The 12,238-nt window shown below is 49.3% G+C and overlaps 1 protein-coding gene across 2 annotated transcripts in view; it reads left to right on the top strand.

Moving 5' to 3' along the window:
- Positions 1-12,238, top strand: part of Zdhhc14 (zinc finger DHHC-type palmitoyltransferase 14) — a 203,189-nt gene that overhangs the window by 166,970 nt on the left and 23,981 nt on the right. For both annotated transcript variants that reach the window (XM_070010910.1, XM_070010908.1), the window contains exon 4: positions 8,705-8,842. In XM_070010910.1, the coding sequence (XP_069867011.1) occupies positions 8,705-8,842 (138 nt within the window). The remainder of the gene's footprint in view (positions 1-8,704; positions 8,843-12,238) is intronic.

Here is a 12,238-nt window from a genome sequence, read left to right as displayed (position 1 = left end):
CAGAGTATTAGGGAATGCAAAAGAAGGTTAAGTACCATGGCCCTCAGGGTTGAAGAATGGGGTTTCTGACACCCTGAGAAACAAGAGTTAAAGGTGGGCATCTGGGCCTTGCTCACTTCCTCTCTGGTCCTCCTGATGAGTATTCTTCCTTCTTTTCCCTGTTCCCACTATACCTTTCTCTGGAAGTCATCCCAGACTCAAAAATGGCAACAACAGAACTCGTCCACCAAGGGTCAGGGGCTCAAGACCGCAGCTCTCAGAAGATCACCTGTTCATGTCACTCGTCCATCCATATGATAGGATGATAGCTATGGGATGGGGGAAGGGGGGTTGGTACTGGAACTTGAAAACTTGAACTCTGGGCCTGGACACTGTCCCTGAGCTCTTCAGCTCCAGGCGAATGCTCTATCCCCTGAGCCACAGAGCCACTTCCAGATCTTAGCCTGCTGAATAGCTAGGACTTACAGCTTCTTCAGGGAAGAAGGTGTGAGCCACCAGTGCCTGGTGGCTATGGTAATGTTTGAACAGTTTCTTCCCTGTGCCACGTTCTTAGACACTCTCTGAAAATCCTTGCAGAAAAGCCAGCGGGCTTTGGTGACATAGTGCCCAAAGTGGAGAAAGTGACATTCTCAGGTCATGAAGTGGTGGCGGCCAACAGGGCCGGCTCCCTAGGTTTGTGACCTGTTCACGCACAGATTCCCAGGCAGATGTCTTATTCGGCTACAATCATCTTGAAATTCTTTAGAATTGTTAATAAACTGTTCCCTACTTTCATTTGGCAGTAGACCCCAGAAATTCAGCAGCTGGTCCTAACCATGAGAGAGACCCTTTGCTGGGTTTTTTTGGGTGCCCGTGTTTGTCCAAGTAATTACAGACCTACTGGCTGAAGCGCAGTGACTCAGTGAAGTGCGTACAGCTTCATGAGAACAATAAGAAACAAAAACAACACTATATTTAGAGTCTGAGGAGTCTGTGCAGACCTTGGTCTGCGGGTAGGAGTATTTCTGTGTGCTTTGTAGCTCCTGACTGCCTTTCAAGCCACCAATTGGTTCTGGGCCTAACCTGAGTCAGTAAGAGTTCCAGTTCTTGTAAATTCTTTATTTATAGCTCCTCTGCTGAGACACGCCAAGACTTCCTCGTCTTCTATAGGGCAGACATCATTGACTTCAATTCTTGAAAAGTTTTATTTAGAAAAGTTATGGGGGGGCTTATATAGCATATCAAATTTACTAAAGGCCAGGATATAATTCAGATCCAGCATCCTTTGAACCCCATTGAAGCCACAATGCTGGTGCCAGGAAACCGCACAGCACAGCACACTGGCAGCTTTACTTGGCGCTATTAGAACAGGTATGTAAACATTTACTATGGTAAACATTTACTAGCTGACTATGAATCTGTCATCTACTTATTTATTGGTTGTCACAAGTAGTATCCATTCTAGAAAATGAATGAAGAAATCCACTATATAAAACTGATAGAGAGCCAGTGCCAGTAGCTCCCACCTATAATCGTAGCTAACCAGGAGGCTGAGATCTGAGAATCGTGCCTCAGAGACATCCCAGGCAAGAAAAGCCTGTAACGCACTTGCCTTCCATTAACTAGGAAAATCCAGAGATAGAACTATGGCTCAAGTGATAGAGCACTAGCCTCAAGCAAAAAAACTCAGGGACAGTGCCCAGGCCCTGAGTTTGAGCCCAGTACACACACACACACACACACACACACACACACACACACACACACACACACACACACACACACACACACACACACACACACACACACACACACACACACACACACACACACACACACACACACACACACACACACACACACACACACACACACGAGTTCTGAGCAGGTGAAGGGAGAATAAAGAGTTGGCCATAGAGGGGCTCAGGTTGGAAAACCAGGCTTCAGGCCCCTCGGTTCTGCAGACCCCCGGAGGGTAGCCGCCCGTGAGAAGAGCCAGGTACCTGCAGCAGGATCCACTCAGGGGAGACTGGCAGAGAGTCCCAGGGGCTAAGAAGGCCTTGTGTTGGGAGGTTGGCCTGGCAAGAGACTGGGGAACACGGTGAAGGAGTGGCCAGGAAAATGGGACAGTCTTTCCTGCCAGAGGGGATAGAGGCATGCACACTGCAATGGCCTTCAGATACAGGAGAGCAGAAGGATAGAAAACACCAGAATTTCAGTCACCAGTTCCGGCTGATACCGGCGAGGAGGCACGGAGCACGGACGGGCTGGATGCACTTGGTCCTGGGGCAGCTGGATGGACGGGCGGCGCAGCGAAGGCAGAGGTGCGAGCCAGGCATAATGAACAGACGTGGGCTCCATGCACGGAGATGTCTGAGTGACAGCTAGGTAGAAAGGGCCAGGCCAAGCTCACCTGAGGAAGAGGAGCAGCGAGGACAGCCACACAAGGGTCCCCCTCGCACCCTCACAGGCCACCCACCCGTTGTCCACAGCAAGGGTGACCGCAGGATCTCCCCCTGCCCAGCACCAGCCCAAACCTGGTGTTTGCAGTAGACTGCCAAACCCCAAACTCACCAAAGGATTCTGGAGTATCAGCTGCTCACCCTGAATCCTAGCCACCCACGAGGCTAGAGCTACGGCTGCTTCATGGGATGGTCTAAGCAAGAAAGTCCATGAAACTCTTATGTCCAAATAACTAGCAAAAAGCAGGAAGTAGAGGAATGATTCAAGTGGTAGAGCACTAGGCATGAGCAAAAAAGATAAAGGATAACCCCCAAGCCCTGAGCCTTACTTTGAGTGCATGCATACACACACACACACACACACACACACACACACACACACACACACACACACACACACACACACACACACACACACACACACACACACACACACACACACACTTCTGCATAAGAAGAGTCTTTCTCCAGTGTCCACCTTGCTGAGAATTAGAGCCCTCTTCAAGTGCCGTGTGTACCGGAGGACTTCTTGAAGGTGGCTGGTGTCACACATGGGCTGAGAGCCCCAAATGTGAAACCTGGCTTTCAGAACCCAGACCCAAAGTCCAAGAGTCCTAAGTTAGATCCAGCCTCTCTCCCCCATATGCCAAGTAAAGAGACATAGTGAAGGGCAGGGAATGGAGGTATGTCACATGGCAGCCATGGGAAGACAGCACTTCAGCAGGAGATGTTGGCTTCAGGCTCAGTAGGGGGAACTGAGGGAAGGAGGTTCAAACAGTCCCTGGTCCCAGGTGCGGCCTGGCTGACCGTCAGCTCAGCGTTTGCCCTCGGAGGAGTTCTGCAGAATGGTGGTTACTATGACTGGAACAGAACAGGAACAAGGAGACCTCCTGAGTTCAGAAGAAGGCTTTGCCTGTTTGAGGGGTGGTTGGCCTTCCACGCAAGATGCTTCTCACTGAGTCTTCTCTCTCGGAGCCCAGGGTGATCGTCTAGGGATAGCAGCAGAGAATAGCTCAGCTCAAAGGGCACAGACAGGAGGTTGGGGGCCTTTGAGTTAATTCAGCAAAAGCATCTATCAGTTGCCTCTTACAGTAGTGGGGAGCATTAAATTATGTGATCCATGGTGCGGGGCAGGCTGGGCTCCACGGTGGGCTCAGCGCAGACGGAGGCGTGGTGAAGCAGGTGAAGTGGTGGTTGGGTGCGCTCTATGGCTTAGGTCTTGCCGGAGGACAGAGTCACGTGAGTTCGATGGTGGCTAAGAACTTGGTCCCTCGACCCCTGAGCTAGCTTCACTTTTAAATATCCCTGCTATGAGTTATGTGGAGACCATAAAGGTGAGATGGCAGGTAGATCGCCCCCTACATCTCAACACTTCCTAAAACAAGTGAAATACTTACTAGGGGCGACTTCTATAGTGTGTAGGGTACAAAGGCACAAGGCTTAAAGAAAACTGATTTTCCACTGAAAACCTTTAAAAACACTTCATTTAATTCGAATGTAATTAACATTTAAATTAGTCTTAAACTTCAATTGTGCGTTTCGCAGGAGTGTCAAAGTCCTCTGGGAGAGCAGAGTTAGGGTTGCCGCCTGTGGCTAGGGACCTGGAGTGTCTGCATGACAATCCAAAATGCCAGTGCGGGGCCAGCCAGGTTGTGTTTTGTACCTGTCTCTGGCACCCACTTCTAGAAGCATCTGGGATAGAACCTTCTGGGAGGTTGCAAACTCTCATCATCATTTTTCCAAGTATTTCGTTGTTTCTCTGCTACTCTTAACTGTAACTTTGATGAGCGCTCCTCTTCCCTTGTTTCCCTCTATTGAATTTTTCTGTCACTATCCAGCTTTAGGAACTCTTCACTGCCTCTTTAGACCCAGAAACAAGCAGTTTTTCTTTAATGAGAAGAGAAGGAAAGGAACTCAGCCCAGGGCCACACAGCTGGGGGCCAGCTCTGAGGGAGCAAAACACTTACCTGTCTCCAGTTCTTGAAACGCCAGGAGTTTCACAGTCAGGTCAGCCACCGGTCCCAAAACACCAAATAAAGAGACATGGTGAAGGGCAGAGAAGAGAGATGTGTTAGGTGGCGGACACCGCAGACAGCACTTCTACGCATCTCCCGCCGTCTTTAGCCATCTTCAGGGGCACACACGTTTGCCTTCATTTTAAATAGGGAACTTGAAGTGAGGGCTAGAGGTATGAAATTAAAACAGTCACAGACATGGCCTGGTGGACCCTTATCTCAGCCTTTGTCTCTGGAAGGTTCTAGAGAAGCTGTAGTTACTTTGTTACCTGAGGGGAACAAGGACAAGTCAGTCACTCTTGTCTGGAGGTTGTCTCCAAGCGTTTGGCTGTTTTCTTGCCTTGGAGCAGTTTTTTGCCTTTTGCAGAATGGAAAGGCACAGCCTTGTCTGAGGGGCGTTCGCCTCTTGGCCTAGGATGTTTCCAGGTAAATCTTGTCTCTCCTGGAAGTGACTGTAAAATGACTTCTGAGAATGGCTCAGACCCAGGGGGCGGGGGGCGGGGTGCCCCGCTTTCATCCTGGTTTTAGTTCATTCATGAGCCCAGCAAAAGCAGCTTTTACGTTGTTGCTTATATCCTTGGCTGTACCGGAGGCGCGGCAGCGGCTGTCAAGCGAAAGAAGCCCCAGATACTCGCCAAAGCTTCTCCTGGCTGCGAGCTCCAGGGAAACTAGGTCAGCCAAATACGCTCATGCTTCCTTTGCCTGGCCAGCGCTACACTGGCCCGGCCAGCGGAGCCTCCCTTCCCCATTGGGGTCCCAGGCAGATGACTCGGCTCCACCGTGACTTTGGGGTCTCTCCTGGCACCCACGGAGCTTGGAGTGCATGCACTGCTCTTGCCTCTGGACCTGCCGTCTTGTCTGTGCAGCCCCTGGTTGGCACACTCAACTCCCGACTTCCATCCCATCCCCAGCCCAGGCCCAGCGGGGCGGCGCAGGGGTGGGGGGTGCGGGGAGCTCCTCGTGGCCATCAGGGATCGATCACCCTCACTCCCAAGCCTTCTCAGGGCGCTGAAACTCATTTCTCTCTTCATTTGTATTTACTGAGTGTCCACTGTGGGTCAAAATGACTCAGTCACCTCAGGAGAAAGGAAAGGAAGTCCTCGCATCTTTGTGGGGTGATAGGTCATGTGGGTGGTCAGGGAACCCCAACTAGCTAATCTTTTGTTTTCTTTATTTGGGGGGATTGGGTTTTGTTTGCGTGTCTGTGGCAGGGTCTCCCAACGGAGCCTAGGCCGGCCTCAAACTTTGAACCTTCCTGCCTCTGCCTCACAAGTGCGAAGCTACAGGAGTATGCCACCAGGCCCAACAAACTCATTATTTTGGAGAAGTGTGACTACCTGAGATGGTTTCCAGCCATCCCTTACCCTGACTCCTAGCCTCATTCAGCAGTCCTAAGGCAGCATCCGACTCCTTCTTCTCATAAAAGGAATCAAGAAATGTTGCTGTTTAGAAATACTCCCTTCTGGCAGGATGCAGACTTGAGAATAGAGATGTGACAACAATTCCAAAATGTTCTTTTAAAACACATGCACGCACGCACGCTCTCACACCCTAGTCCCCCACAGTACACAGATCACCCATTTGGTTTCCACACACAAAATACACACACTGACCTCAGATGATAGTTGTTTGAAACGGCTCAGATGTTGCAGTTGTGTGCCGCCAGCCTTGTCCCCGCCCGCTGCTCCAGATGTCCACCCTGCTTCGCATGGTCCCCTGGGGCTGCACCATGTGTCAGCCGGGGCACTCACTCTGTCCTCAGCTCAGCTCGGCCCAGTTCTTGTCCACTCGCGTGGCCTGGAAAGTGTCTCGCATAAGCCTTGCTGTCAGAGCCGCCCCAGCAGCAGCTGTGTTCCGGGCAGGGCACCCGGCCCGCTGTGGGGCAAGGCCAGACACTGCAAGGCCTCCGCTACTCTCCTGGTTTTATCCTTGATCCAGAAGGAAAAATGTTGGAGCCTGGTACCCGTGACTCGTACCTGTCATCCTAGCTACTCAGGAGGATCTCAGTTCAAAATCAGCCCAGACAGGAAAGTCCATGAGACTTTTATCTCCAGTAAACTATACCTCCCTCCCCCCTCCAAAAAAAAGCCAGAAGTAGAGCTGTGGCTCAAGTGGTAGAGCATTAGCTTTAAGCAGAAGCAACTCAGGGACAGTACCCAGGCCCTGAGTTCAAGTCCCAGGACCAGCACACATACTGGGTGCCACAGGACATGGTGATAGATGATTTAGTAACTAAGTTAAGCTTATTAGGACTTCATTCCCTGCATCTCAGGAATATTTTCGAGGCTGGATATAATCTCCAAATAAGATAAGGGCTGCTGAAGCCATCGAGTTTTATGTTATTATTAACATTTTTTAGTATTTCTAGCAGTGCTAGGTAGGTGGAAACTACCCGGTAGGGACAGTGTGACATTTCCCGGCCAGGAGCTCCGGTTCTACAGATGGACGGAGCAGGCCCATCCTTACCTGTGCGATCTTGGACAGCGCCCTACTAGACTGACTGTCCTGGTCACAGACAGGTGTACTGGACCATCACACAAAGGTTTATTAGGCCCAAAGCCTAGTCCGGATTTCAGCAGACAAAACCCAGTAAACATAACCTGATTTCTGTGCTCACAGGTTGACTCGGGCTGGGGAGGGGCAGAGGGGGTCAGTATGGGCAGGTGGGGTTCTGGCCGAGGCGCTGGCTAACTGCAAGTCTGGAAAGGTTCATGTATAGAAGTGTGATGGGAGATTTTTCTGGGACAAAGTACACATGGGGGGGTTCCAAAATGGCAGGCCTCAAGGCCACGCTTGCCCGGTCCACAGAGGTGCCCCGGAGTCTCAGACCCAATGGTCACCATGCACTTAGCGGTCAGCAGAGGCCATGAGAAGCATTGCAGGAAGAACTCAGCTTTAGTGAGATTTTTGTCAGCCACAAAAGGATTTTCACCAGGACAGGCCTCAAATGAAAACGGCCTCCAGGCCAGGCCTGAGCACGAGCCCAACGTCCACACTGCTTTCTTTCCTCCCAGGTTGTAACCAGCTGTCACCTGTCCGTCCTCTCGGTGCCTCTGCTCCCTGGGACAAGCACAGCAGGGCTGCCTGGCTGTTGTGAAACTTTCCCTGGGCTGCCAGGCCGCATGCCTTCACACCCAGGGCTCAGGTCCTGACCAATCACCATTTCCCTGGAGCTCAGCAGCTCAGTCCCATGCTGGGCCTGGAGATCCACATACACTCAGCATCAGACGTCAGTCCAGCACACGCTCCCTGCCCGCCCGCCGCCACTTTCATCCCCATTTTCTCCATCGGATCAAGGAGAAAAGTGATTTTTTGTTTTTAAAGTCTGGCTGACACAGCTATTTTTCTCCCTCTTTCTTTCGCATTTCTTAACCTCTCCTTGTACAGCCTACAGGTCCATGACTTGTTTTAATATTTAAAGACTTCTTATTTTTTTAGAGTGGTTTAGGTTCCCAGAAAAGTTGAAAAGAGTACCCCGAATTCCGCACAGTCCCCACCCTACCACCTACGCACCTCACCCCTCCTGCCGTCCCCTCCAACACTGGAGCAGCATCAGTGACGCTGATCGCCAGCACGGGCACCTTGTGTTCACCTCAAGCTCCTAGTGCACCATAAAGTTCACTCTTGGCCTTGTACATTCTGGGGCTTTGGTCAAATGCATAATGGCTTGTATCTATGATTATCCAGATTTGTTCTGAAGCCCTAACCCTCCTCTGTGCCCCGCCTGTCTATCCGGCTGTCCCCTACAAACAAGCAGGGCACTTGTTTGTATGTGGGGCTCAGCCGCTCAGCCATCCACTGACCCTCACACACACACCAATAGAAGCAGCTTCTGTTGAAAGTCGGCATCTTAGGACCATCAGGTTGCCAGTGAGCTCTGGACTCGGTGCTGTGTCCTCTGCTCTGACCCATTGCTTCTTGTCAGTGCCACTGGCAGACCAGGGTGTTTCCTTCAAATCCTGGGCGTTCTGATTGGAATGCAAATTGGTACTCCTGTTTCTTTAAATGGCCCTTTGAGAAGAATGCATACCTTTAATTTTTTTTTTTTTGAAAGCGCTAAGTTGTGTTGGAAGACTGATTATGTTCTTGAAACGTCTGGATGATAATAAGCGTCTCTCTAAGTGCTTAGCTTGGAAATGCACAATGTGATGATTTGTCATATACTCTGAGTCTGGGGGCAGGGTTCCTTCGCGTGGCTGAGACATTCTGTTATTGATTGCTGTTTTTCTTTTCTGCCTCTCATTTCAGAACGGTTTGATCACCACTGTCCCTGGGTAGGCAACTGTGTGGGGAAAAGAAACTACAGATTTTTTTATATGTTTATTTTATCCCTGTCTTTTCTGACAGTCTTTATATTTGCATTCGTTATCACCCACGTCATCCTTCGTAAGTATGCTGACGAAATCAGATTACGTATGTAACCATTTACCTGACTTTGGTTTTCTGATTTAATTTTGATTTACTATTTTGATCATTTCGGGCTCTCTCCTCCTTCCTTTTCCTTTTCCTTTTCCTTCTTCTCTCTCCCTGCCCTGTTTCTCTCTTCCTCCTTCCTCTTCATCTCTCCATCTCTCCCCACCCCTTCCTTCCACCAGCACTTTCCCCAGGGTCTCGCCTAGACCAGGTTCACTGCCACTACTTTGCCTTGAAACACCTGTCACCATTCCAACTTGGTAGTTCTGCTAAGGGATCCTCTTGAAAGATTCATCCCCGCATTCTGTACAAAGGCCTTCGTGCCACAGTGATAATAACCATGAATAGCAGAGCCTGTTTTCCTTAACACAATATCTACTTATACTGGAAGTTACTATCCCTAGAAAACAAGGTCTGGGATAAAGAATAGGTTTCCTTGTACACATTTTTATATGTTTAAAATATCCAGCTGGGTGCCAATGGCTCCCGCCTGTAATCCTAGCTACTCAGGAGGCTAAGATCTGAGAATCACAGTTCAAAGCCAGCCCGGGCAGGAAAAACTGTGAAACTCTTATCTCCAATAAACCACCAGAAAACCAGAAATGGCTCTGTGGCTCAAGTGGTAGAGTGCTAACCTTGAGCTGAAGAGCTGAGGGATAGTGCTCAGGCCCAGAGTTCAAGCCCCACGACCAACAAAAAACAAATAAAATATCCATTTACAGAGATATCCATTTATCTGCAAGATTGCAGGCTAATGACCCCTGGCATGTAAAGAGAGCAACCATATTAAAAGTCAGATTTAGATGTAAATGATCTTGATGTATTTGTGTAAGCATAAATTGAATGGCATTTGTTTTTCAATCCCAGTACTGAAGGTCATAACTTTGACTTTCTTTGGTCTGTGATTCTTTGCTTTCCTTCAGTGGGAAGTGAGTGGAAGGATGTTAATTGACTTTGAACTGTAATTCAGGTCTTTCAACCTCCATGGTGGTGCCATGCTGCATTAGAAGCCAGCCTTTCCTCACATCCACATTCCTGGTATAGCCAACCACCCACTAGCCTGTCTCTGTCAGGCTTCTGGAAGTTCCCAGAGAGGCCTCGCTGGCTTCGCCTAGCTGTGACGGCCCCCAGCTTGGGCTCGACAGAGCTGTCCCCTTTCTATCACTTTCCAGAAACCCAACATGGTAAAATTGGAGCCAGGGTCCTTTCTTTAGATTCACAGGCAAAAAGAATCAGAAAGAAAGCCTAAAATATTACATGGTATTTGCAAAGAAACAATTATTGACCTAATCTGAGAATAAATACCAATAACAGAATACATATGCCACTAACAAGTAGTATGTGACCTTAAATCCTTGTCATCTTTGAAGCGCTCTTTGAGCTTTTATGTATTATCAGATCACATTTATGACATCACCTCACACGCTCTGGATGTCAAGGGTCAGCTTTCACTCACTCACTCATGTTGAACTCCAGAACGCACACACACACACAGAGGCACAACTTTCACACAGTCTCACACTCACATTTCACACTGTCTCATACCTTCCATACTCATCTCCTCTCACTGCACACATTCAAATATACACACACTCACTCACAGGCTCTCACACCCCCTCACAGTGACACTCACAAACCTCTTACCCTGTCACACTCACTGGTTTAAACATACTCACGCACTCCTACATGTGGGGGGCCGCAGCCTACCACAACTGGGGGCTGTGTCGTCCACACACACGGCCACTGGATTCTCACTCACCTCCACTCCTGCACACTGCAGTTTACTGTCATTAAATATTATTCATCTAATCTACAAACTAGAAGAACTTATCTGCCTGAAAATAACTGAATGTTTCAGACAAAAGTAAATATGCTTCGCCTTTCCCCTTCTTCTGCACCTCCAAAGCCCCCACAAAGCATCTTGTCCTCGATCTGGCTGGGCACCATGATGTTTTGAGGAAAACAAAGGGTTTGCATGGCCTTTGTGTCCTATTCAGAGTCAGAAAGCAATGGACAGAGGCAGAAACCCGGAAGCCCCGTCACCTGAGCCTTCTCTACTGGGAAGCAGGCTCTGAGTAGAGGACGTGACTGGAGGCTGGGGAGAATTCTGGGACCGGGGCATCCTGGAAAACTCTTTTTATAGGAGAAAGAACATTTAGGCAAGCAGTAGAACGTGAGGGTAGCAGAGAAAGAGAAGAAATCATTTCTTCTAGTCTCCTCGATGTGCCATCAGCATGGCCAGGCTGGCGGTGCCCTCCCGGCCTCAGGGAGTTACAAGAGGAAGGTTTAAACTCCAGCTTCCTCATTGGTTCTGCCCAGCCCCATCCCCTCCTACCACGGTGTCCTTGTACCTCTGGTGGGCAGGATGCCCAGAGGGAGGGTCATCTCCAGGACAGAGATGGAGGCGAGCCTCCCTCCTCACCGCACAGTCGTGGGGACACACGGAGGAGTCGAGGGCCCTGCCACTCTCTGACTCCCACCCTGCAGCCAGGCTGGTTAACGCAGGGCTGCAGCCACCTCCCCCCCCAGCCTCCGTGCCAGATCTGCACATCTCATTGCTGCAGAAGGGCTAACTGCCCGGTGGAGCACAGTGGCTTCCACAGAACAGGGACCAGGCTTCAAGATGGCAGTGCCAAGACTTCCTCCTAACCCTAGCTACTCAGGAGGCTGAGATCTGAGATTGTTGTTCAAAGCCAGCCCAGAGAGGAAAGTCCGTGAGATTCTTATTATCTCTACTGAACTACCAAAAAGCTGAAAGTAGGTCTGTGCCTCAAGCTGCTGAGTGCTAGCCTTGAGCGAAAAAGCTAAGGGAAAAGCACCCCTTACAACCTGAGTTCAAGCCCCAATTCCTCCATACCCTCCCCCCCAAAAAGACTTAGTCTTAACGGGGTTTTATTGTTACAAGTGTTGGGGACACACTACTGTGCCAACACATTGAACAACAATTGCTTTCCATCAGCTGCAGCTTTACAAAAGCCCCAGAAAAAAAAAATGTTTTCTTGCAAAGACAATTCCTATTATAAGTCTTAAACCCAAAAGGAGTCAGTCATGAACTTCAGCTTTACAGCTTTGTTTACTCTGGGTGCAGAGAAAGGAGTCTATTTCATATGGAGCCTAGTTCCTAGGAATTTTAGGGTCAGAAGTTAATAAATTTGGGGAAAACAGGAAAGAAAAAAATAGCATATAATATTTTGTTTTCCTGTTAAAAATGAGGAAAACAAAAGAGTAATCAGAACCATAATTTATGGGGAAGTACGCTGGCATCCATCTGCTTTTATTGGAAAAAATGCCTTGCAGATGTTGGGTGTAATTACGTTTCTGCCATATTTGTGTTGAATAAGTTCAAGGGAATCATAGACTCCCATCAGG

This window comes from Dipodomys merriami, unplaced genomic scaffold, assembly GCF_024711535.1.
Source record: "Dipodomys merriami isolate MVZ:Mamm:240054 unplaced genomic scaffold, mDipMer1.0.p SCAF_8, whole genome shotgun sequence".
NCBI lineage: Eukaryota > Metazoa > Chordata > Mammalia > Rodentia > Heteromyidae > Dipodomys > Dipodomys merriami.
This window is presented reverse-complemented; position numbering and strand designations above follow the sequence as displayed.